The 25,135-nt window shown below is 34.5% G+C and overlaps 1 protein-coding gene across 2 annotated transcripts in view; it reads left to right on the top strand.

Moving 5' to 3' along the window:
• LOC107012326 (metal tolerance protein C2) overlaps positions 1-24,027 on the top strand; it is a 25,118-nt gene extending 1,091 nt beyond the window's left edge. The window contains exons 2-10 of one of the 2 annotated variants that reach the window (XR_003577528.1): positions 3,755-3,863; positions 4,378-4,417; positions 10,900-10,976; positions 11,655-11,743; positions 14,937-15,006; positions 15,149-15,187; positions 15,291-15,441; positions 23,318-23,423; positions 23,577-24,027. Coding sequence is in view for 1 of the 2 variants with exons in the window: in XM_015212139.2 (XP_015067625.1) it covers positions 3,755-3,863; positions 4,378-4,417; positions 10,900-10,976; positions 11,655-11,743; positions 14,937-15,006; positions 15,149-15,187; positions 15,291-15,441; positions 23,334-23,423; positions 23,577-23,678 (767 nt within the window). In the remaining variant the exon portion in view is untranslated. The remainder of the gene's footprint in view (positions 1-3,754; positions 3,864-4,377; positions 4,418-10,899; positions 10,977-11,654; positions 11,744-14,936; positions 15,007-15,148; positions 15,188-15,290; positions 15,442-23,317; positions 23,424-23,576) is intronic. The other variant, XM_015212139.2, reaches the window with a different exon arrangement.
• The last annotated feature ends 1,108 nt before the right edge of the window (positions 24,028-25,135 follow it).

Genomic DNA, 25,135 nt, shown 5'->3' with positions numbered 1-25,135 from the left:
TCTAGCAATGACGAGAGCAGTGTTTGAAATGTAAATAGTATTTATATTGAAGTTGAGTTATGGAGAATTTAAGTAATAGTCTGAATTAATAAATAGAGAATCAGCGCACTATGTGCATGTTTGTTTTGTCCTACTTAAAGTAATAGTTATGGCTGGTGACAGGAGTAAAGTATATACCATAATATTCTTAAGATCATATACCAAAATATCAAGCACAAAAACAAAAAAATTCGACAAGTTAACTTTTGGAATAGATCAAAACACATTATTATCTTGAAGAAAAAGCGGTTCTTGACCCCTTGAACTGATACTGTCTACAATAATGATAAAATGAAGTTCCTTGTAAAAATTAGTAATGAAATTTCACTTAATATTAACCTGGGCATGAGTAAGAGAATAAAGTTTTTTGTAAATGTTGAAAAGCACAGAAACCAATAGGTTCCTGTAAATGTAGCAAATAATAGTCAACGACTAATTGGCTTGTCAACAATTTTCTTTATGAATGAATGCCTTAATTTTTTTTGAAACTGTAACATTTGTATTTCACAGAGTACTTAGGTAGTACTGAAAAACCATATTTACAAAAGCAGAAAGTAAGTATAATCTATCCAAAAACTGAACCAAATCTAAATGGATATTAGAACATCTATGATTGACTCAGTTTCATTGGAGTACACATTTGTACACCAAAAGCAGAACAACAAAATACACTTAAGCTTAACTTCCTGCAGGTTGTTGTTCCTATTCTCAAAACATCTATCGTTTCTCTCCCTCCATATAGTCCACCAAATACTAGCAGGGATCATCCGTCCATCTTTCTCTTTTTGTAGCCCCAACTCTAGCCATCTCCCAACCGAATAGAGTTTCATCAATCTTGCTAGGCATACACCAAGATATGCCTTTGAGATTAAGGAAAATCTGCCACAGTTGCCCAGCAAAGTTGCAATGTAAGAAGAGATGTCTCACTGTCTCATTAGCCTTCCCACACAAGGAAAATCTATTACATAGAGAGATTCCTCTGTTGGCCACATTATCCAATGTCAAGATTGCCTCCTTGGCTAGTAGCCATGTAAAGCATGCCACTTTGTGTGACACTTTGATCCTCCAAATTTGCTTCCAAGGCCATTTGAAGTCTTGAATGCCACCAGTAATTATCTGTTTGTATCCTTCTTTCACCTTGTAACTACCTTTGTTGTGCCCCTGCCACCATAAATAATCCTTGCCTGTTTGTATACCTTGAAAACTCTCCAGAACCTTGAACAATTCAAGTATTCTGGGAATTTCCCAGTCATTCAAATTTCTTCTGAAAATTAGATCCCAGCCTTGTTGTGTCCACATTTCAGCGACAATCTTCTGTTGGTGTTGAGCCAGTGTAAAGATGTTAGGGAAACGATCTTTGAGGCTCATACCACCCAACCATTTATCAAACCAGAAACTTGTTTTTCTGCCATTTTTTACCTTGACAGTTGACCGGTTACTGAGAAAGGGCCAAAATATTCGGATGGATTTCCAAAGACTAATCCCATAGGGGGTATTTACCTCTTTGGTTACCCATTTATTTAGCTCCTCATACTTGTGGTTGATCACCCTATACCATAGTGCTTGGTCCTCCTGTGATACCTCCATAACCATTTCACCTTAAGAGCTTTGCTATGGTTTTTGAGATTCTTGATACCTAATCCACCTTGCATCTTACTTATGATGATGTTCTTCCACTTGACTTAGTGAAAACCTTTTCTTTCCTTATTTCCTTACCAGAAGAAGTTTCTTCTAATTTTGTCCAACCTTTGAACTACTGACTGGGGAATATGGAAGATAGATAGCATAATGTAGGTAGAGCATCCAGAACAGAGTTTATCAGTGTTAATCTACCTCCCAAGGAGAGGTATTGTTATCTCCATCTGACTAGTTTCTTTTCACATTTCTCCACTATTGGGTTCCAAATGTCTATGGCTCCGGACTTTGCCCCCAAAGGCATGCCCAAGTATACTGATGGCAGAGTACCTATCAAATGAATGCCTTAATATTACCGTCAACATTTGGGTAAGGCTAAATAAGCCATCACAAGAGAAGATACCTCTATGATTTGGGGGGCACTTTAATCAGAATGGTCAATAATGTTTCTTTGACATGCTGAAACCTTGCAACAAATGAATAAATAAACAAGCGAAATAAAACAATCAAAAAAGTAAATTAAGCAAATAATTTGTTAAATAACTAAATAATTGCTTATATGTTATTGTACAATTGAATTGAAAAATCAAATGAGATATACCTGATTGAAATGATTTGCATTATCAGTAGTGCTATAATAAGCTTGTTGAACCAATTTGGTTAGTTGAGTTCAAATTTTGTTCTTGAGCTTTCTTGTGCTTTATGTTCAGTCAAGGGGACTTCTGATCTTCTTTTTGTATGACACAACCCATCTTCTTTTTCCATGATTTTGGCATGTGGCATCACAAATTTTCTTTGTCATTATGTCCTTGTATGCTCCTTATCCGAATAACATTGTGGAAATATATTATCTGCTTCTCTCTGTTTCATTTTTTTTCTTAGACAAGGTAAATAATTTTATTAATGATGGACAAACCTGTATTCAAATAGTTGACCAAAAAGTAGAGAACCTACACTGCTTCTCCTTCCTTCTTCATAGCTTTTTGTTGTTCGGTTCAATCATAATTCTTTTAATCTTTCTTAGCTTGCGTTTGGACATGTGATGTGAAGTCATGATTTATTTCTAAGCTTGTTTTTGGACATAGGGTGAATGTATTTTATTATTAAGTGAGTAATAATTATTTTTTGTTTTTGAACTTAGTTTTATTGTTCAATATGTATTTTTTTATATTTTTATTTTGGTACTATACAGTACAAAGTATTAATCTGTGTTTCTTTGATGCTCTTTTTGATGATTAATGGATAGCCTTGAGAAGCATGTATGATGCTGCACCCAAAACAGTTCTTATTCTTTTGGTACTATACAGTACAAAGTATTAATCTGTGTTTCTTTGATGTTTAATGTATAACTTTGATAAGCATGTATGATACCGCAGCCAAAAAAAAGTTCTACAAAATAAGTCTAAGAGCATATTGATTTTTTTCTTTGAAAAGAGCATATTGATTTTGAGCCTAATCTTGGACTTGAATTAGGCAGTGATGAGGATACAGTTAACTTTTATAATGATTATGCAAGAAGAATGGTTTTAGTACTCAGTACTTCTAAAGAGTACATCAATATGAAAAGAAAATTGATTTATGTGACGTAAAAAAGAAGTTATGTTTCGAAGAATGTTTTCGTGGAGACGATGCACAGATAGAAAATAGAATTGGATATCATGCTAACATTGTTGTTATTTGTCAACCATCCGGAAAGTTTCATATTACTAAAGTTGACATAGAACACAATCAACCTCTTGTTCCACTATTAACCGTTCATATGTTGCTATCTCATAGTAGGGTAAGCTCATGGAATTGATTGTTCTGGCAAAAGATGTTTGGATTATTGTCTAAAGCTACTTCTGATTTTATGAGTCTTCAAGTGGGTGCTAAATTGAGTTATTCTAAGGACCCGTTTGGACATGCAATGTGAAATCAAATTGCTTCACCAAATTAAATTGCTTTTTCCCACTTATCCTAAGAACATCTAATGACACCTGATTTTCCTAATTCTATCAATCTGTATTTCTTTTTCTTCTGCTTATTCACTTCTTGCTTGTTTTCTCTTATGAAATTTAATTTGACTCTCGATTAATATCAGGGTTGGTATCAGACGCATTTCATTTGACCTTTGGTTGTGGCCTTTTGACATTTTCCTTATTTGCAATGGATGCTTCTAGAGAAAAGCCTGATCGTGTTTACACTTATGGGTGAGGTTTAAACTCTAATCTCCTAGGAAATTCTTTGGTTTTTTTGGTTAAACATTTTCTCCTTACCTGTTTGTTACTCTTTTTTCTTGTTCGTGATTGAAGTTTGTGACTTGTCAGTGCACTTGTTAAATGGGCAGATACATACATTTCTTATGTAATGGGGAAGTATTTTAACGAATAAATTTGTTAAAGGAGTTTCGGTGGTTATCAAGGGAAAAACAATTTAGGTTTAGTCATTAAAGAATCATACAAAAGAAAAAGTAAAATAAGAAGGGCAAAAAGTACCTCTCTGTTTTTATCAGTTTGTGAATTCAATAGCTTCTGGAAAAATTGGAAACACAATCAAAATTTATAGGTTAAGCCAATTAAGTATATTTCTGTAGTTTGTCTAACTTCCACAATTAAGAAAATTGTTGACAATTTGTCTAATTTTCCAACCCCTCATAACTAGTATGTTCAGTTGAACATTTAGTTTTACTAAGTTTGATTATGTTGTTGTTGCTATTGTTCTCAGGTATAGAAGGTTAGAGGTTTTGTCTGCATTCACCAATGCTGTAAGTACATGGAACAATCTCAATTTTTTTTCCTTATACATTGTAATTCCACTTCTTCCATCAAAAAAGTGTCTTTCGGCACCTTTATATGATAGCTGCAGTATATATTTTTAGAATCACATGAATTGTAGCTCTCGTATTGCTTAGCTCTCTACATTGAAGGACATAAAGGAGCTATTATTGGGAGAGATTTTATATTATTAGTTCCGTGTACGCGTGTAGAACATGTGTATTACATACCTAAGTTGCTCGGACTCTCCAAAAGTGATGCTGCACCCCTATCAAATCCTTCAAAAATACAGTACTTTTTGAAGATTTGACAGGCACCCGTCGACAACTTGAAAGACTCCGAGCAACAAAGTCGCATACTATCCACGTCAAGCAATGAATGAATAAAAATTCTTGAAAATAATAACTAACATTAAAATTGATGTTATATTCGTCTAAATGATGGAATAAATATTATTACATAACTTCTGAAGATGCAATTGTGATGAATTCTTTTAGTATTTGTATCTCACTGGCAGCTTCTTACAAATAATATTGTTGGTTTATGTTCTCTTCTGTCATTTTGATTACATAATCATTATTACAGTTTTATTATTGTCTACAAGTTGCCTTTACTAATGTACTCTTTTCATTTAATTAATTTTGCATGCATTTTTGTTGTCTACAATGCTTTAATAAATACATAAATAAAGTGGTCAGCGTCCGAAAGTATATGTATATGTAAAATTGAAAGCAAACATATTAGAATTAAAGAAAAATGATAATAATTTATTTTACATAAAATAAATATCAAATGAAATTTATTTCTAGTGGAAAAAATTAAGAAGTAGTATGTGAGGTATTTTAGTTAGGAGAAAAGCATCAAATTGTGAAAGCTTATCTATTAAACTTGTTGATTCAAATAAAAAAAAAAAAAGAATAGAAAAGAAGCAACGAAATAACTTGAGAGAAGAAGAAGACGACATAGGTATTTAAGTCGTGATATTTAATTCAAGTAAGGAAAGGATTTGTACAAATTTCTAAATTGGTTGAAATCCTTAATTTTATGATTTGTTCAAATAAGGAAAGCATTAGTAACTAAAATTTATTAGGACAAGAGTTTGAATTAAATTTTATAGATATAGATAATAATTTGAGGAAAATAGTAAATGACAAGTATGTCTATTGTATAGACTTCTAATGAAGGCCAAAAAGTTCAATCAACATCTCTAAGGACCTTTGTGCTTTTAAGGTAACTAGTTTTGATGCACATGCGTTGCTAGTGAATGTCAAACCACGTAGTACTCTATTTTTAAAAATAATGTCAATATTATTAACCAACATTTAAGTAAAAGATTATAAATGAAATAATCAAGTATACGTTTCCATGAATAATGAATGTAAGTAATGATTACTAAGTGTGTGCACGCTGAAAGTTGTGAAATCAATATCCCAAAATATCTATATCTATTTTTTATAATATAAAACTTAGATTTAGATAAGATGACATGACACCTCTCTATGACCTCCAATTACATTTATCTTTTTTTTTTAAAAAAACTTTTTTCTTTTTCCAAAATTAATTGTGATGTGTAAAAATAAATAAAGTCACTAGTAAAATTTCTTAACTGTACCTCTTAAATATACCTTCTATAATTCATTGCTTAGTTATTGTTGGAATTCCTACTTTTGATATGATATAAATATAAAATATAACAGATATACTAAATTGAGTTTTTTTAGTTGTGGGTATAGTAATTTAACATTCAAATTAGGGATGTTCAACTTCCATTGAACTTCAAACTCACTCAACAACTGCAAATCGCACTTGAAGTTTTAAGAAGAGAAGAGCAGAAAATTAGAAAATTTGTTGTTTTAAAATGTGAGGAAACCCTTTCATTTATTGCCAACAAAGGTAGTATGAACACGTGCTTATTGCACCTTATCAGAAAAGTCATAACTCTTCAAAAAAGTCATAATCTTTCGGAAATGTCACAATTCATTAGAAATATAATAAAAAAATTCACCACCCTTCAATGTAAAAAGGTGTCTGTTTTTAATATAATATTATATTGATATAAATAAATAAGTACAAAATGAAATATAGTATATGTACTAAATTGGGTTTTTTAAGAAGAAGATTAGAAAAAATAGAAAATTTGTAGTTTAAAAATGTGAGGGAATCCTATTTATAGCCAACAAAAGATGGAACGAACATGTGCTTATTATGCCTTATTAGAAAAGTCACGACTCTTTTAAAAAATCACTAACCCTTTGGAAAAGTCACAACCCTTCAATGTGAAAAGGTGTATGTTTTATATAATATAATATAAATACATAAATGAATATAATGTGAATTTGAAATATAAAAGATGTATTAAATTGGGTGTTTTAAGAAAAATAGAAAATTTAGAAAAAATTGTAGTTCAAAAATGTGAGGAACCCCTCTATTTATAGCCAACAAAGGGTAGTGCGAACATGTGCTTATTATGCCTTATCAGAAAAGTCACATATCTTTGGAAAGGTCACAACTCTTCGGAAAAGTCGCAACTCTTTTGAAAAGTCACAACCCTTTAATGTGCTAAAGTGCCTGCTTTTAATATAATATCATACAATATAAATAAATAAATATAATATAATATAAAATATATACAACATTAGGTGTTTTAAGTTGGGGATATTCTAGATAGATAGATATAGATATAGATAAAATCATGGAGATGACATGCATATTGTTTGTAACTATTGAGTTACACCCATTTTCTTGAGAGCAAGAAGCACAGAAAAACAACAAGAAGTGAAGTGCTCACTTCATTGAAGTGAAGCAGTATTGTTGAAAAGTATCAAAATAAACCTTGCACCGATAAGTAAAATAACTAAATAAAAAAGAACTCAACAAAACTAATATATATATAAAGAAATCATGTCCCCTGATATGTATGATCTTGGAACAAAACACTGAAGGCAAACAATTGAGCACTGTAGAGGCTAGTCAAATGACAAACCTGAGAGCTGAGATACAACAGTTAGCCAAGATAGAGGAGACCTCACGGAGGCAAAAATCCAGGTGGCTCTGGCTTAAGGAAGGATAGGAATACCAAATACTTTCAGAAGATTGCTAATTCTAATATAGATCCAATTGCATAGACAAACTTCTGGTAGACAATGTGGTCATTGAAGATAAGGAGACAATTAAAAAGAAGACACTAGAGTTCTTTGAAGGTGTGTACACTAAACAAGAAGAGTGAAGGCCTACTATCATATTAGAAGGAATTGCCTCCATCACAGTGGAGGAAAGCAGTAACTTAGAAGCAGCTTTCGGAGAGGAGGAAGTACTAGCAACCATTAAATCAAGTGCCTTTGACAAAGCCCCCGTGCCTGATGGTTTTACTATGGCTTTCTTCCAGAGCTCTTCGGAGTTTATCAAGACAGATCTATTAGCAGCTATGCAACGCTACCATCAGCATTGCTGGATATTAAGTCTTGAAATGCTTCATTCATTTCACTTATTCCNGGGGGGGGGGGAGCGAACTTAGGGATTATAGACCTATCAGTCTAATTGGAAGCATATACAATATCACTGCAAAAGTTCTCGCAAATAGATTGAAGATAGTTATGGGGAAACTAATCTCAAACCAACATAATGCCTTCATCAAAGGGAGACAAATTGTTGATGCCTCACTCATAGCAAATGAGGTGCTTGATTAGCAACTGAAACAGGGGAATGCTGGACTACTTTGCAAATTAGATGTTGAGCAAGCCTTTGACCATTTGAATTGGTCTTATCTCATATCTATTCTCAGGCAGATGGGGTTTGGTGATAGGTGGATTAAATGGATTAAGTTCACCTATCACATTTAGTAATTATTTTGGGCATTAGAGACTTAAATCACTGCACAACAAATGCCTACTTATGAAGTGGTTGTGGAGATACACTCAGGAGGAGCATAGCCTTTGGAAGGATGTGATTATTGCTAAACATGGAGCACTAAACCACTGGTGTTCTAATGTTTCAACAGCGCCATATGGAGTTGTGTCTGGAGAAGTATAAGCAAATTATGGGAGTTCTCTCAACACAAACACTTAATTGCAGGGAATGGACAACATATCAGTTTTTGGAGAGACAAATGGATAGGCAACTCCTCCTTAATGGTTGCTTATCCTAACATGTTCCAAATAGCAGGGGAGCTAAACTCTACTATTCAGCAATACAGAGAAGGGAATTCTTTGAACATCATCCTCAGAAGGAACAGGGAAATGGAAGAGTTGGTCAGCCTATTAGCAGCACTTCACAGTGTTGCAATTAACAGTGAAACACCTCAATTGGGGAGAAAAAAGGGGTGGGAAGTTCTCAGTTAAAGCAACTTTCAAGCTTCTAGGCCCGCGAAATGCAATTACAGACCACTGGCCTTGGAAGCTTATATGGAAGATCAAATTGCCTCCTAAGATTAGTTGCTTCAGCTGGACTGCACTCCATGGAGCTTGCCTGACCCAAGACAACCTGAGCAGAAGGAAGTTTCAGATGGCTACCAGATGTTATATGTGCATGAAGGAAGCAGAAACACACAACCACCTATTCAATGTCAAATAGCAGCAAACTTGTGGAGTATGTTTTTAGCTCTTTTTGGCCTCAAATGGGTCATGCCTCAGAATATCCGGGATGTTATGATAAGCTGGGGTTGCTGGAAAGTTGATAGCACCATCAAGAGAATCTGGAAGATGATACCTGCAGCCATTTTTTGGAGTATCTGGAACGACAGGAATAGAAGATGCTTTGATGGAATATCAACTACGTACCAATCTTTAAAAGCTAACTGCCTCATATTTTTGTATAGTTGGGTTTATTTATCCCCTTTAGATTGCCCTGATTCATTTCTGAACCATGTCCGCTCCCTGATTCTCAATTAACAATGTAAAGGAGAGCTGACCTTTTGATACTAAGCTTTTGTAACTATTATGCATCTACATGATGCCTGCAATAGAACTAATTACTTCATCAAAAAAAATAAAAAATAATATGCATTCATTTCAGTGTAGAGAAGAAAATTGATAATATTAAAAGGCAGTTCTTGTGGGAAGAAAATGCAGATAAGAAGAGGTTTTATTTGGTCAGATTGGAGTAGTACAATGATAAGGCATAAGGAGGAAGTATGTTTAGGAGTAAGTAAATATAAATGTCTACAACCAAAATCTGTTATGCAAATGACTATGTTGATTAAATGATAGGAAGATAGTTCCACGCAAGACTGATGGAGATTAAATATGGAAGAGGGGTTATGGGCTCCCGTATGTGGAAACTCCTTATGGTAAATGTATGGAGACGACCAACTAGTCTTTGGGGGGAGTTCTACAAATAGCAATATTGGGATTGGAATGTGGCAAAAAATTAGGGTATGGGAAGAGAATTGGGATGGCTTAGGACTTTTTAAGGAGCAAGATCCTTGTCTCTATAGTATGGTAACTATCACATGTTCTAATTTCTGATGTATTCAATGGAACTGGTTGGAGCCTCCTGCTTAGAAAAAATTTCTTTGATTGAGAAATGCAAGAAGTGGGCTTATTTTTTTAATAAATGCATTCAGTTGAGATTAATCAGAAGAGGAAGATGAATTATGTTAGAATTTTAATAAGGATGGAGTGGTCATTCTGAATTCTTACTACAGAGAACTCATAGAAATCGTTTCTGAGTTGGGAACTTATTGGCCTTGGAAGCTAATTAGGAAGGCTTTTGCACCAGCTAAAGTGACCTACTTTGGTTGGGTGTTGGCTTATGAAGCATGCTTGGCTCAAGATAAATTGATAAGGAGATGCTTTAGTATTTGTAGCAGATTCTATCTATGTGAAAACTCCTTTGAAGCTGTTGATCATCTTTTTCTGCATTGTCATATACCTTTCAGATTTGGACCTTGTTTATGTTTTTGTTTTTCAATGTGTGATGTCTGAGAAGTGTAGAGGTGTATTTGGGTGCTGGAAGTCAATCTATGCTAGGAAGTGTTAATTTATATTATTGGAAGAATGGAAACTGTGTTTTTAGTTTCCTGGATGTGCTAGACTTGTTAGATTTTATTGAGATTTGATGTTCCAAAGTATAGCTCTGATCTTATTTTTCTTCAGTATCTTTAATACAATCAAATTGTGCCACATGAAAGGTGGTTACCGTGTTTATACACACACACACACACACACATATTACATATATACATGTGTTTGTATATTTGTTTTAGGAAACTATTTCATAGTCTAATCTATTTGCGTACTTCTAAAACCTTATTCAAGTAGACAACAAACCATTATGATATTTGTTATATTGTCACACCTACCCACCCATAAGGAGAGAGACATAATGACCATTTTCATTTGTCATCTCCGAAATGTGCACTGCTTCTTTTGATTGTTTGGTTTGGTACTGATTGTGTGCTTGTGGGTGCTTTCACTCAATTGCATTTTGTTTGGGCTAACATGGCATGCTCTTCATGTATTGCATATGTAGGCAGCTGTTTCTATTGTTCATGTCATTCTCCTTGGCTGTGGAAGCATTTCATGACTTTATACAAGATGAATCCGAGCACAAGTAAGTGTCCCAAAAGTGTTGGGGAAAAATTTATAGTAGTTGTCCTCATAAAAAAAAATTAACCGAGATTTAGTTGATTACCATCTTTTGTGAGATCATGACCTTTGTGCCAATATTATCAACTTATTTAATGAAAATAAGTAGGTGTCCTTTGATGCAAAATCATCACACTTGTCAGATAATTAGGTTCTATTGTTGTTTGATTGAGGATGGTGGTTTAAGTTTGATCAATTACTGTTCTATACCCTTTAAGGCATAGGCTTTTTACTTGATTCATCAGGCTTGCGTCTGTCTGAATCCTTCAAAACTTAGAAAAAGCAAGCTATCCTGAGATGGTCACCCTTCTTGTTTGTTAGCTTATATTTCTCTACTCTGGCATTTTTTTTGAATGAGCCTTAAAAAATAAGATATTTTCTGGATATGAAAAAATCTACAGTTGAAGTATTTCTTTAGTATCCACTCTTGAACTAAGTCTCTTTCTTAGTGAATATGAATGACATGCATAATCTCAATGTTGACCTTTGGTTTACAAGTTCAAAGGGCCAAATGATAGCTCATCAAATTAAGTTCTTGTATCACTCTGCATTTTATGGCAGACTTTTTGCTGCTTTCTGAAGGTTTCTATACATTATTACTGTCAATTTTATTGTACCGTTCCTGAATGAAGTCTGCATGTAGGCATTACTTGATCGTCTCAGCTGTCACTAACTTGCTGGTGAATCTCATCGGTGTTTGGTTCTTCCGGAATTATGCACGTATTAATCTTGGTAAGCATCTTCATTACAGTCAAAATCAATTCTTTTGGTCTCTCCTCCTTAATGTGTGTGTGTGAGAGAGAGAGAGGGAGAGCAAAGTCGACGTGTTAACACCATCATTCTATTTATTGAAGTGGCCATCCTGTTGCTGCTGTGCTTTGGCTGTTGTGATTGGATTATGAATGTCATCTTTATTTGCTTAGTAGGTTCAGTTAGTGACATGACCTAGTTTTGAGTTTTGACACTAGTCATGCTGCTCCTTTAACCTTTTGCTATCCTCCATGCTACAATGTGTCTGGGATAAGTTCTGTATGGTACCTTCAACTTTTAGCGTCTTTCCATGCCCATTTAATACACCTATTGGACACAAATACACCTATCAAATAAGAGCTCATGTAACACAAGTTTTCAATTTCTTTTGGAAGTCGAGCATGGTTGTTACTCATTGCAAGGAATAGATAAGGTATGAACATTTGTTTGCTTCACTCTGGCCACAATACAAGATCCTTTGACCAAGCTTCAAAGATCCTAAAGGATAAAGGTAGCACTGAACTCAATTTAAGATCTTATCTATATAACAAAAAGTATATAGGTTGTTTGGAAAGATAAGATCAAGGATGCCAAAATTCTAAAATACTCTCAGCAGTATAGGGAGAGGAAGAGAGACTTGCATATGGTGTTTATTAACCTCGAAAAGCATATGACAGTCCCCGAGGGGTTCTATTAAGATCTTTGGAGGCTGGTGTACCTAAAATTTACATTAGGACGATTTAGGACATGCATGATGGAGCCAAGACTGGAGTGTGGACAGTGGGCGGATACTCAAAGCACTTCCCACTCATGATGTGGTTGCACCAGGATCAATTCTTAGCCCATTTCTATTTGCTTTGGTGATCGATGAATTAATGCGCCATATCCAAGGGAAGGTGCCATAGTGTATGCCATTTGCAGATGACATAGTATTGATTAATGGAACTCACAGCAGAGCTAACAATGGGCTGGAGGTTTTTTGACAGACATGGAATCTAAAGGGTTCAGGCTGAGCAGGTACAAGATAGAGTACATGTTCAGTGGCATAGCTCACTAGAAGATGTGGAAGTGATGATTCATAAACAAGTAATCTCCTAGAGAGGAAGTTCAAGTATTTTGGGTCTATAATCCAAGAAAATAGGGAGATCAACGATGATGTTACATACTGTATTGAAGCAAAGTGGATGAAATGGAGGGTCACATCCATGCCTTTTGTGATAAGAGAGTGTTACCTAATCTTAAAGGTAAGTTTTATAAAGTTGGTTATTAGACCAACTATGTTGTATGGGGTGTGTTGACCTATAAAGAACTTGCACGTCTAGAAGATGGAAGAAGTAGAAATGAGTATATTGAGATGGATGTGTGGGTATACTAGGAGAGATTGGATTAGGAACGAAGATTTTTGAGACAAAGTAGGGGTAGTCCCTGTGGTGGACAAGATGTGGGAGGTGAGACTAAGATGGTTTAGGCGTATGAAGAGGAGAGGTGTGTGGAGGAAATGCACTGATGTCCCAGTGAGGAGGTGCGAGAGGTTGGCTATGAAGGCTATGTTGAGAGGTAGAGGTATATTGGGGAGATGTAATTAGACAATATGACACACTGCTTGTCAAGATCATGACCCTAGCTAAGAAATATTGGGGAGATTTAAATAGACAGGATACGACACACTTGCTGCTTGTCAGGTCATGACCATATATGGATGTCAAGGATTAGGACAGAAGATTAGTAGGTAATTGAATTTTGTCTAGTTTCTCTTAGAAATATATGTTATTATTACTCTTATACTATCTTGTCCCTCGATTTTATTATTAATTGTTGTTTCCTCTGCTTCGATTATTTGTGTTATGTGTTGTTGCTATTGTTCTCTGCTCCATTATGTTCAGCATGATGGCTTCACTACTGTATCTTCCTTTACCTACTTGATTTTATTATGCTTTACTTGAGCAGTGGGTCTATCGTAAACAACCTCTCTACCTTCACAAGGCAGGGACCCACCTTTTGGGATTACATTTGTTATCTAGGTCTCTTCTTGAAGTACCTAATGAAATCTCTGTTAATAAAGACCCAGGGAGCACTTTTAATGATGCTCTATGTTGCTCGGACTCTTCAAAATGTCAACGCATGCATGGCGGATTCTCCAAATGTAGTGTATTTTTGGAGAATCCGACACGAGTGCGGCATCAAAAGTGAAGAGTTTGTGCAGATGATGGTATTCTATGAGGAAAGGCAAGGCATGGTTAAATGGAGATGTCTAAATCATATAAAACTGTACTTGCAGTAAAAGAAAACCAACACCAGAATGAATGACTACAGGAAACCAAATACTCCTTTTCTCAATTCAACCAATTATTCTTCAATACATTCCAATTTAAACAGAGTGATACTTCTGTCAAATATAGCTTAAGCTTCCTGGTAACCTATTTTGTGATTAGGATGGGGTTTCCCCCTTTTCCTTGTACAAATATCCAGAAGCTTCACCAGGCAAGCTTAGGATAAAGGATTAAAAATCTTTTACTGATAAAAATATAAAAAGAAAAAGGTGAATAGTGGAAAATTCCTCAGTCCTTACTGCCTGATGTAGTTAATGGCCCATTACTAGATTTAGGTTAGTCCTTGACGCCATATTCAGGAGAGATAGAAGAAATCATTGTTGAAGACTTCATTACCTATTTTAGGTTGTAGGAGGAAGAAAATGGGCGTCTAACATCTATTTTTTTAAATTGATTTTAACTTATGGTTGAGTTTTTTTAACAGTTCTACACTTCATTATTATCTGAAATGTCATAATTATAAAATTCCAAAAATATAGTAGTAGTGTATGATTAACAATAATGTGATAATCCGTTATGCAAGCATATTGGGAGAAATTTCAAGATTCACTCGTTTCAATCTGCCATGTTTTGTTTACAGCGGTGTTGTTACATATTTGCATGCACTTTGAGTAATATACGGGGATACCTGCTACCTCTCACTGACGCAGGTAGTGGGTAGCTCTGCAATGGTTCAATACACACTGGGATTGAACCCTTTCATGTTCCACAATGTGTCTGCTGATATTGCTTGATTCAATTTTATATATTATGATTTAAGAAGCCTTTGCTAGTTGAGCTACTTAAACTGTCTTTACTTTTGTTGGGGTTTGTTGAAGATTCCTGATATGCTATTTTGTCTGCAGTCTATCGGAAAGCTGAAGATATGAATTATCACTCTGTTTGCTTGCATGTGCTAGCTGATTCCATTCGCAGGTAAGTGATTACCTTCGTTTAGCTCGTTAGATGAACTGGGTCCTTGATTCAGATGCTATCTTATCACCTGTTTTGCTTCTCACTATCTAACTGTTTCTCCCGGATTCTTAGATCTTACACAGTTCTTCCTTTTTATTATCAGTGCAGGCCTCATCCTGGCTTCCTGGTTGTTAACACTTGGGTAAAAAATTTCTTTGCTTTATGAAAATTCATGGCGTGGCCTCAATAAAGAAGCAAACTTGTTTACTGGCTGGCTTCTTAGTTTTTTTTTTTTTTTCTTTCAGAGTAAAGAATGCTGAAGTCTTATGTTTGGGACTGGTTTCTGCCACAGTCTTTTTCCTCGTCATGCCACTTTTTAGAACTACTGGTGGCATCTTGCTCCAAATGGCTCCACCAAGGATCCCATCTTCAGCCTGGAGCAAATGCTGGAGGCAGGTAATTTATGTGGTATCACTATCGATTTTTTCTTAAAATATTATTTTTGAAAATTATTAATTTTGTGTTTGATGCACAAACCATTTCAATTCAATATGAAAATTGTGCCAAACCCTGTAAGCTCCCCATGTTATGGTTGGGGTTGTTGATTGTATAGAATCAGGCGGTAATCATCTCATGTTTGAGGTGACTGGTTATAGTGTTGGTTGTGAAGTTCAGTGTTCTCAAAGCAGAAAAGGGAAAACACTAAAGTATGTTGGAGTTCAAGTGAAAAACACAAATCAAGTGCAGGCTTCAACGGAGAAAGATGCAAATAAAGAATATATATGTACTAAAAGGAGCTACTACAAGCCCAAATAAAATGTGGACAAAATATTTAAAAATTAACTAGTTACCTTATTTATTGGTTAACATTGCTCTTTTCAAGATAAAGCTGGCTTGTAAGTGCATGCTCTAAAGGGCTCAATTGTGGTGCAATTGAGGCTTTTCCAGCACTGGTGAAGATGGGCAACATGCTGTGTACCCCCCCCCCCTCTTCCCCCCGCCCGCGATGTGTACTTTGTGATATTTAGGGGTGTCAAATGGGCGGGTTGGGTTGAAATTGAAGATATTAAAATGGATTGAAATAAAATCGGGTTGGGTCTTTTACCCGCCCAAGTTTACTTTGGGCTCAAATGGGTTGAGTTCAGATGGGCTAAAAAAACGGGTTGGGTCTTTATCCGCCCAATTTGATCCGATTAATCTCAATAATTTTAACATAGTGATATTTAACTTTTATAATCACAATTCGAATTTCAGCAAAAGATTTTTTTCTAAGAAAAGTAACAAATCGATAGATAAATCATAAAAGATGTTAAATAGATAATACTTCATACCTTTAATATAGGAACGTATCTTAGTAAAGAGTTTTAAAACGGGTTGAAATTGGAGATTGAATTGGGCTCAATTGAGGATTCTCTCTTTTTTTTTTTTTTTGAAAGTGGTAACATTTGTATTTCAATTAGTACTAGGTAGTACTGAAAAACCACATTCACAAATGCAGAAAGGAAGTATAATCTATCCAAAAACTGAACCAAATCTAAATGGATCCTAAAACATCTATGATTGACTCAATTTCATTGGAGTAGACATTTGCGCACCAAAAGCAGAACAACAAATTACATTTAAGCTTTACTTCCTGCAAGTTGTTCCTATTCTCAAAACATCTCTTGTTTCTCTCCCTCCATATATTCCACCAAATACTAGCAGGGATCATCCTCCATCTTTCTCTTTTTGTAGCCCCAACTCCAGCCATCTCCCAACTGAATAGAGTCTCATCAATCTTGCTAGGCATACACCAAGATATGCCTCTGAGATTGCTCAGTAAAGTTGCAATGTAAGAAGAGATGTCACACTGTCTCATTAGCCTTACCACATAAGGAACATCTTTTGCATAGAGAGATCCCTCTCTTGGCCACATTATTCAATGTCAAAACTACTTCATTGGCTAGTAGCCATGTAAAGCATGCCACTTTGTGTGACACTTTGATCCTCCAGATTTGCTTGAGGATTCTCTTAAAATAGGTTAGGCTTGAATGGGTTGAGATTGAATCCAATTAAAATTATCTTGAGCCCAACCCTTAAAATTCTGGGCGGGTTGGGCGGGTTATATATGCTTGGGTTCATTTTTGACACCCCTAGTGTTATTAGCTAACAATGTTTGAGACGGGAGTATGGCTTGTAAGGTTTTGGTGTGGTGGCTATTATGCCTTGGAATGCAAGGGAACTTTTGACATTGTCAGGCAGTATTGTCTTGCGAATAAATCTTATTCAATGTGTTAGCTATCTTGTAAAAAAAAAAGTCAAACATTGTGAGTTTTGGTGTGAGATGGAGTTAGCAGGATTACTGGCTTTAACAATGCTGTGATGCGGATTGAGAGTAAGTGGCTGAAATGGGTAATGTTCTGCATCAGTTTCGTAAGGTTTTCAATGTTGATAAATGACTCACCTGAAGGATTCTTTCTTTCAAGGAGGGGACTAAGGCTTGGATATGCCCTCTTTTTTTTTTCTAATCGTAACAATGGAAGTAGCAAAATAAGCCTCAAGACCAACCAGCGCGACTAACCTAAGCCTTTGTGTGTATTATTACAAAAAATAATTAACGATGCTCGTGGGGCTCAAACTCAAAGCTGGGGCCTCTATTTATGGCCACATGCACTACGATTTCTATCGCACTTTCTCCTCCACCGTCGTGCCATGTCATCTGCTCCAAACACATATTAGCGATAGTCGCCTGTATTAGTTATAGTACTATCCACAAGCTGTGCGCCCGTTGTTTTTTTTGTCAAAATTTTTTGTGGGCATCCCTGACGACCTTATTAATTGCGTGCGTTGGTCTGGAGGGGCAAACGTTGGAATTTTCAAGGACTCCATGACAAGATGAAGAGGCCTAAGGCAAATGGACAGATTAGGGGTTTATGACATCCAACAAAGCTGGATGTGGGATGGATGTTTCTCATTTGCTATATGCATGACTCTCTTATCTTGTGTGACGCTGAAGTTGAGTAACTGAGACATCAGCCCGATCTCACTGTTTCTGAAGCAGTGTCACGTCTTCATGTCCATCGGAGGAAAAGTCAACTCTTTTTTGTCATTGTGATGCCTCAACTGTATAGGTTGGCAGGTATTTTGGCGTGCGAAATTGGCAGTCTGCCAACTAAGTATCTTGGCCTAGCTTTGGAGATATGTGATGAGGTGACTGAAAGATGTGTTGAGAGACTGACTAAATAAAAGACAATACATTTCGCTTGGAGGCAGAGTGGTCTTACTAAACAAAGTGTTGGATTCTCTTCCAACTTAAGTGATCTCCCTATTTCCTCTACCAACTAAGGTGAAAAAGAGCCTATACACTCTGGTGTTTTGAGAATACAAAGAACTCCACATAGAGAATATAATTGAAGTGTATATTAGTTTGTCTTTTTCTTTTTATAGAGTACTAGGTAAATTACCCGTGCTTCGCACGAGATTGAACTATGTTTATAAGCTTACATTGATCATTCGGTAATATTTGGATTTTCGATATATACACTACATTGTCAAGATCATTTTATCTTAAAGCAATCCAAAATCTTAAAACTGCTATATATTTTTTTAGGCGAAATGGTCTGGTGGATCCTTATACTTGTATGCGTTTGTATTGTGATCCCTTCTACTTGCTCTTTTGTCATTTGAACCCCTGAACTCAGTAAAACACAATATTTTAAACACGTCTTTGACTACTCAACTGTGTGTATCACAAACGCCCACATAATTTTAAAAATAATTAAAAAATGACATGTATGATTATAAAATGACACGTATATATGGTCACTCTATGTCATTTTTTCTTTTATTATATTTGATTAATATATCTACACTTTCTCTTTCCAATTTTTGTATCTCTTTGTCATCGCTGTCTCTATCCCTACAATCTCACTTTTTCTTATCTTCTTAACCAACTGGGAAATATCAAGCTACATAGAATACATAATATCAGGCCTAACACACGGTGACATGCTACTTGTAGTGCCGCAAGGAGAATATGCAACTAGGTTGTGTGAAAGTGACAAAAGGAATTTTCTATTTACTTACCTTTTTCCTTTTTCCAATCTCTATGCTTTTGATCGAAGTAAAAAATATTGACACGATTTTTAATTATTCACAATTTCGTTGGTGTTTCGGAGTTAATTTTGGGTTATGTTGGATTGGGATTTGGGTGGTGACCGATGGCGCTAAGAAAAAGTGGGTGTCTATTGGGTGGTCTAATTGCTTCTAATTTTTCACAATTGGCGGTGTTAGTTTTGGGTTTTTGTTGTTTTTGTTGGTTCTCATTTATAGTTGTTGGTTGAAGCTTGTCAGAGATGGTGAGAACGAAGACACTTTGGTCGGAGAAGGTGAGGACGACGAGAAGAAGGCAATATGTTTGAGTTTGGTTTAGAATGGAAACAAGGGGTCAATGTCAAAAATTATTTGAGTTTTTTTGTTTGATTTTCAATATATCTAGGTAGTTTTTTCAATTTATTTTCAAATTTATTTGTTGTTTAGTCTGGATTTGATCTCTATTTGTGTCTTTGTTTGGTTTTGGGTTTTAATCGATTTCATTGATTTTGTTGAATTTTTTGGGGGATTTTGCATTTTTGTGCCTAATGTTAGTGTAAGATATTTTGGTAGTAGTGTTATGCCTTCCATGGCGTGTTTCATAAGAAAGAGAGTTGTATAATAACAAGAAACAATAGAGAAGAAATTTGGGGGAAAAAGATCGAAAAAGAGGTCAAGAAAACCTTAAATTTTGTCCAACAATGGTGTTGGATGCAAATAGGAAGATGATGGCTTCATAAATCCCATAATGTGACTGTTAGACCCTTTTTTAAGGATCTCACGCTCCTACTAGGTGTGTGTTACATGCTCTTTGGTATTAACTGCCACATAGGATGCCAAGTCAAAAATAGTGTTTAACATATTGTGTTTTGATGAGTTCAGAGGTTCAGATGACAAATGAACAAGTAGAAGGGTTCACAATACAAAAACATATAAGTATAAGGGTCCACCAAACCATTTCACCTTTTTTATATACAAAAATTATGAGTCATAGAGATATTTTAAGAATAAGAAAGAAGTCTAAGAAATCTCCATGAAAATAGTTGGTCAGAAGTAATAAAATTTTCTAAATTCCAAGAACTTATAAAGAATAATATCAGACGTTTAAGAAGAGACAAAAAAATCTTGTACAACAACACTCCCAAATAAAGTGGAACATCACGTCATAGAAGGACATAATAAACTAATACAAATGGAGGACCTTCGGCTCCTTTCTTTTGACCCAAAATAGTTAGTATCATACATGTTTTTCCTCATCATCTTAGAATATTCATTATTATTGCTTAGGTTTCATATCACCATCCCAACTTATTTGGAATTGAACCATAGTTATTGTAATTGTTATATTATGTAGTTACAAAAAATTAATTTAATTATTACCCAAGCAGTAGGCGACATCATTCATAACTGAATATCCTAAACAAAATTTTATACGTAACATATTTAAATCTCAAAGCATAATTTTTTGAGTGCTTGAACTCACAAATATCCACAAATAATAATAATAAAGACAACCTTCTTTCCTAACAATCAAGAAGAAAAACGCATGTTGCTTAACATATTTTTTAAAAATATAGTATGTCTGTCTGTATGTATCCAAGTATACAACTCAAAAATTTAATTGAAAGAAGCCAAAAGAAAGAGTTATTACTTCTTTATTAAAAAAAACAAAAAGAAACTTTATCAAAAGAAAGAGTTGTCACTACGGCAAAAATGATCTTTAGCGACAATTACAAATGTCCCTGGAAAAAGTCCATAGCAACATTGAATCTAATAACAATTAATTATGTAGGTAAAGACTCTATCACTCTTCGTTATCGTGCATATTCATTGCCGATAAAAAATACTTTTGTTACAGTGTATTTTAGACATTGGTTAGATTCAAGAAAACTTGATCTCTTATTATGCCTAAAAAGAAGAGACGAAGGAATATGACAAATTAGTTAACTTGCAATAAAAGAAGTGAACTAATTATCTCTATACTAATATTCTAGGAAGGGTGCAATGGCATATAAAATGTTTGCACCTAAGAATTAGAAATCAAAATAATTACTAAATGTGACAAAGAAGAGAACAATCTGTTTGGTTCTTTTAACAAACTTCAACTTTGGTTGCGTAATAGTTATCACATATTTATTGTTTTGTGCTATCAAATATAGCATAATCCACTACAAATTTTTTCAAAAAAGTATATGAATAAAACTATAGAAAGAGACAAAATAGAAGATAAATTTTCAATCATTCTCGTTGGTATTTTTAACAAAGTTCAAAAAACAGTCACCAAAATAAAAAAAAGAAATTGCAATCGATACATGAATTTCTATGACTTACAGTAAAAGATTAAGCTTCATTAGATAGGAGGAACAAAACTTTGTGGAATGAAACATACTTCATAAGAATATTTAAATTCGACTCCCCTATAGTGAAAAAACCCTACAAATAATAGTGGTAGAAAAAAAAGTTGTTATTAAAGAACCAAATATAATGAATTGAACCATTTCAGCAGCTTTATGAGTTGTGGATTGAGAGGTACAAGAGTAGTAATGTGACATTGCGATTAGAACCATTTTTTTTTGTTTATATGAAGAAATCTGTAGGAAAGGAAGAAAGAGATGATTGATTTTCAATTATCCTTGCTGAAATTTTTAACAGAGTTTAAAAGAGGTCACAAAAATAGTAAAAAGAAATTGTCATGGTTACATGAATAACTGACTTGTAGTAAAGACTAATCTCCATGAAGTAGTAGGAAGAAAGATTTAAGGAATGAAACAAACTTCGTAAGAAGCGTAAGAAGTGTTGTGAAAAGCGCGCTTCAAAGCGAGGCGACACCAGTGCGCTTCTTTCTTCTGAGGCGATGCGATCTGAAAAAGGCGCTCGCTTCAGATAAAGAAGCAAGAAGCGACACTAAGGCAAAAGCGCAATAAAGCGCGCTTTTTATAAAAAAGCGACAATTAGGGTTTTATTTAAAAAAATTTGGTTTTTTTTTTTAAAAAAAATCTGAAATATACAATATAACTTAATTTTTCTTTCACGACTCTTCTTTCGCTTCTTCTTTCTTCACGACCGCGATTGAGACTGCGTATCTCTTCACACCTCGACCGCGACTGCCTGTAAGTTTTAGCCGATGTTTATTAGTTCATCTCTATGAGTTTCTTTTCTCCTGAAATATACAATCTTCGCCTTTGCTTCATCTCTGTGAGTTTTTTTTCTCTTCAAGAAGTGTACGAAGGAGAAAGTTTCACTTATGGTGATGTTTCTGTGGCAAGTGGTGTTGAGGAGAATATTTATAGTTTTAGGGGGAGTACTTTAAGGGGCAAGGAAAGAGGAGTTGGAGGTTCTAGTTCAAGTCGAAACCTTGTTGATGAGCCTTCTGATGATGAAGAAGATGATGACCAAGTAGAACCCTTGGTTATGACACTTGAAGAGTTTGAGGATTTTGTTGAAGAATAGGAGTTTGAGTCTTTGTGATTTAATTATGTTTTTGATTTTTTGCTTTATATGTTATGACTTATGAGTATTATTGACTATCTATTTTTTTTTTAATCTAAGACTATATTACCCCTATTTAGTTATTTAATATTTTTATACTAAATGTCGTTTTTTTAAAAAAAAGCGCGCACTTCGCTTCATGCTTCTCGCTTCTGTGAAGCAAGCCCTCGTCGCTTTTTTCCGCTTCTCGCTTCCCAAAACACTAAGCATAAGTAATGTATTTAAATTCGACTACCTTACAATGAAAAAAACCTACAAATAATAGTGACAGAAAATCCCTCAATTTATACTGCACAAAGTGTAGGTCACAACTCTTTGGAGAAGTTAATAACCCTTGGGAAAGGTCACGACCTTACATAAAAGTCACAACTTTTCATAAAAGTCGCAACTTTTCATAAAAGTCGTTACTCTTCCTGAAGGTCGCAACTTTTCATAAAAGGCACAACTTTTCGTGAAAGTCACAACTTTACATGAAAGGAAAAGACTACTTTTGGTAATAGATAAATNTATATATGACTGGATATCCTGTAAATGATAGTGAATCCATACTCCAAATCATAGAATTCCTGCAAGGTTTTGTTGATTAGGGTGATTTTTACAACTCTTCTGGACAGGCTTTTGTTTTTCTTGTGCTGATATTTTTAATGAATTGTTAACATTTTTTTTTCAAAAAGAAAACAATGGTGTAATGGCTTTAGGGTAGTGGCTGAGGACACAATGATACACCATTATCTTCTTCACATTATGCATCATTTCCTAATTGATATTTTAGTTTCTCATGTGCTCAGGTTTCATCTCATGAAGACGTTTCAGAAGTATCTCAAGCTCGTTTCTGGGAACTTGTGCCTGGTCATGTTATTGGATCAATTGCATTGCAGGTGATCACTTAACTTTATTGTGTGCCACATCCAACCTGCATGCACTCCCATTATACTGAACACATTACTTGTTTTATGCTAATTTGAAAGATATGCTTGCTTGTCTACTTTATGCCTTCCCACTCACTCTATTATGGTTAAATTGTTGAACAGGTAAAGGAGGGAGTTGACGATCGGCCTGTTTTGCAATATGTGCATGACCTATACCATGAATTAGGAATACAGGACTTGACCGTACAAATTGACTATACATGATCACCATCTTGACTATTTTTCTTTTTTTATCTTTGTTTAATTGAAAGATGTGATTTTACTGTTTTACCTCAAATATTTGGCCCATTCATTGTCAGTGCGAGACAACTTTCTTGGGAGAAGTGCACAAGTATCCACTTTTAGTGTTGCCGTTTAGCTGATACTGGCTTCATAACTTTTTGCTAGTTTACCTTTTCCGGGAAAAATGTCTGGTAAAGTTTGATAACTTCAGACATTTGTGTTTGAAAGTATGGTCTTGGCTGAAGATGTTTTTACATGATATGTTTGTATACTTGCAAATATAAAAGTTCGGTCATTTTTATTGGAGAAAAGACATGAATTTCCTCCTGAACTTGTTTCGAAAATTTATTTACACGTTTAAATTATTGTGATTACTTATTACACATTTAATCTTACTCAAATTGATATTAATACCCTTTAGAAGCTGACATGACATAGAAAGTGTCTTCACCTTTCTTAAGGTGCCTGAGAAGAAGAAAACTTATGTTAAATGACAATTAAACACGTGACGATATTTTATTGGTTATGTCATTTTTGTTCTTTTTATTGGTGACTCAATTTCTTTAAAGCTTTTACATTTTTAAATTATTATTTTTTGAAGTTGTTCACAAAATCTGTCATTAATGGTTTCGTCAAATTTTCATCACTCCATCTTAAGAAGGAACTCTTAAAAGCAGTAAAAATAGTAGGTAGGATGTTGATTTTCATGGAAAAGTTAATAATTTTAACTTAAATTCATGATTTTTATTCGAACTCATCAAAGGATTCACTGGGCTGGGAAAAATATATGAGAAAGACAATGACTTCTATTGAAAATCCTATGACATTTATGCATAAAATTCATGATTACATTGCCTACATTTTTTCAAAAATTCGTCGAAGAAAATAATTTTCTACCTGTCTTCTTTGTTCTTGTCGGGGCATGAAATGTAAGGTGAGAGGAGGAAGAAAGCCAAGGTTTCTACTTTTTGCAAAAGTTTAAGAAAATATCAAACAAAAATGGTTTAAAAATATTAAAGTAATCTTATTTACGTGTCAAAACGCGTGTATGACACATTTTCACACAAATTGATATTGTTTTTGAAAGAGGATGATAATTTCACTTTAAACAAGATTCAATGTGTAATAGTTCATCATCTTACTTTAAGCGGGTAAATGACTTTTCTGAATAAGTTCAGAGGGAATTTATGTCTTTCCCTTTTGATTGAGATACATATAAAAATTGATTATATCTTTTGTGTTCTTTTGTCATGTATGGTTGTACTTCAATCATATGATTGAAATACATGTAAGGAAGGGATGGATTTTTGTGACAAACCATGATACCCCTAGATGTGATTGACACCGCTAATATCACATGTTGGGTGAACCAATTATCTATTCACTAACCCAGTTATATAAGCACAATGCAATTATGTGTACTCTAAAAGCATTAAATA

The sequence above is a fragment of the Solanum pennellii genome, chromosome 3, assembly GCF_001406875.1.
Source record: "Solanum pennellii chromosome 3, SPENNV200".
NCBI classification, from domain to species: domain Eukaryota; kingdom Viridiplantae; phylum Streptophyta; class Magnoliopsida; order Solanales; family Solanaceae; genus Solanum; species Solanum pennellii.
The sequence above is the reverse complement of the archived record's forward strand: the minus strand, read 5'-3'. Positions and strand labels throughout refer to the sequence as shown.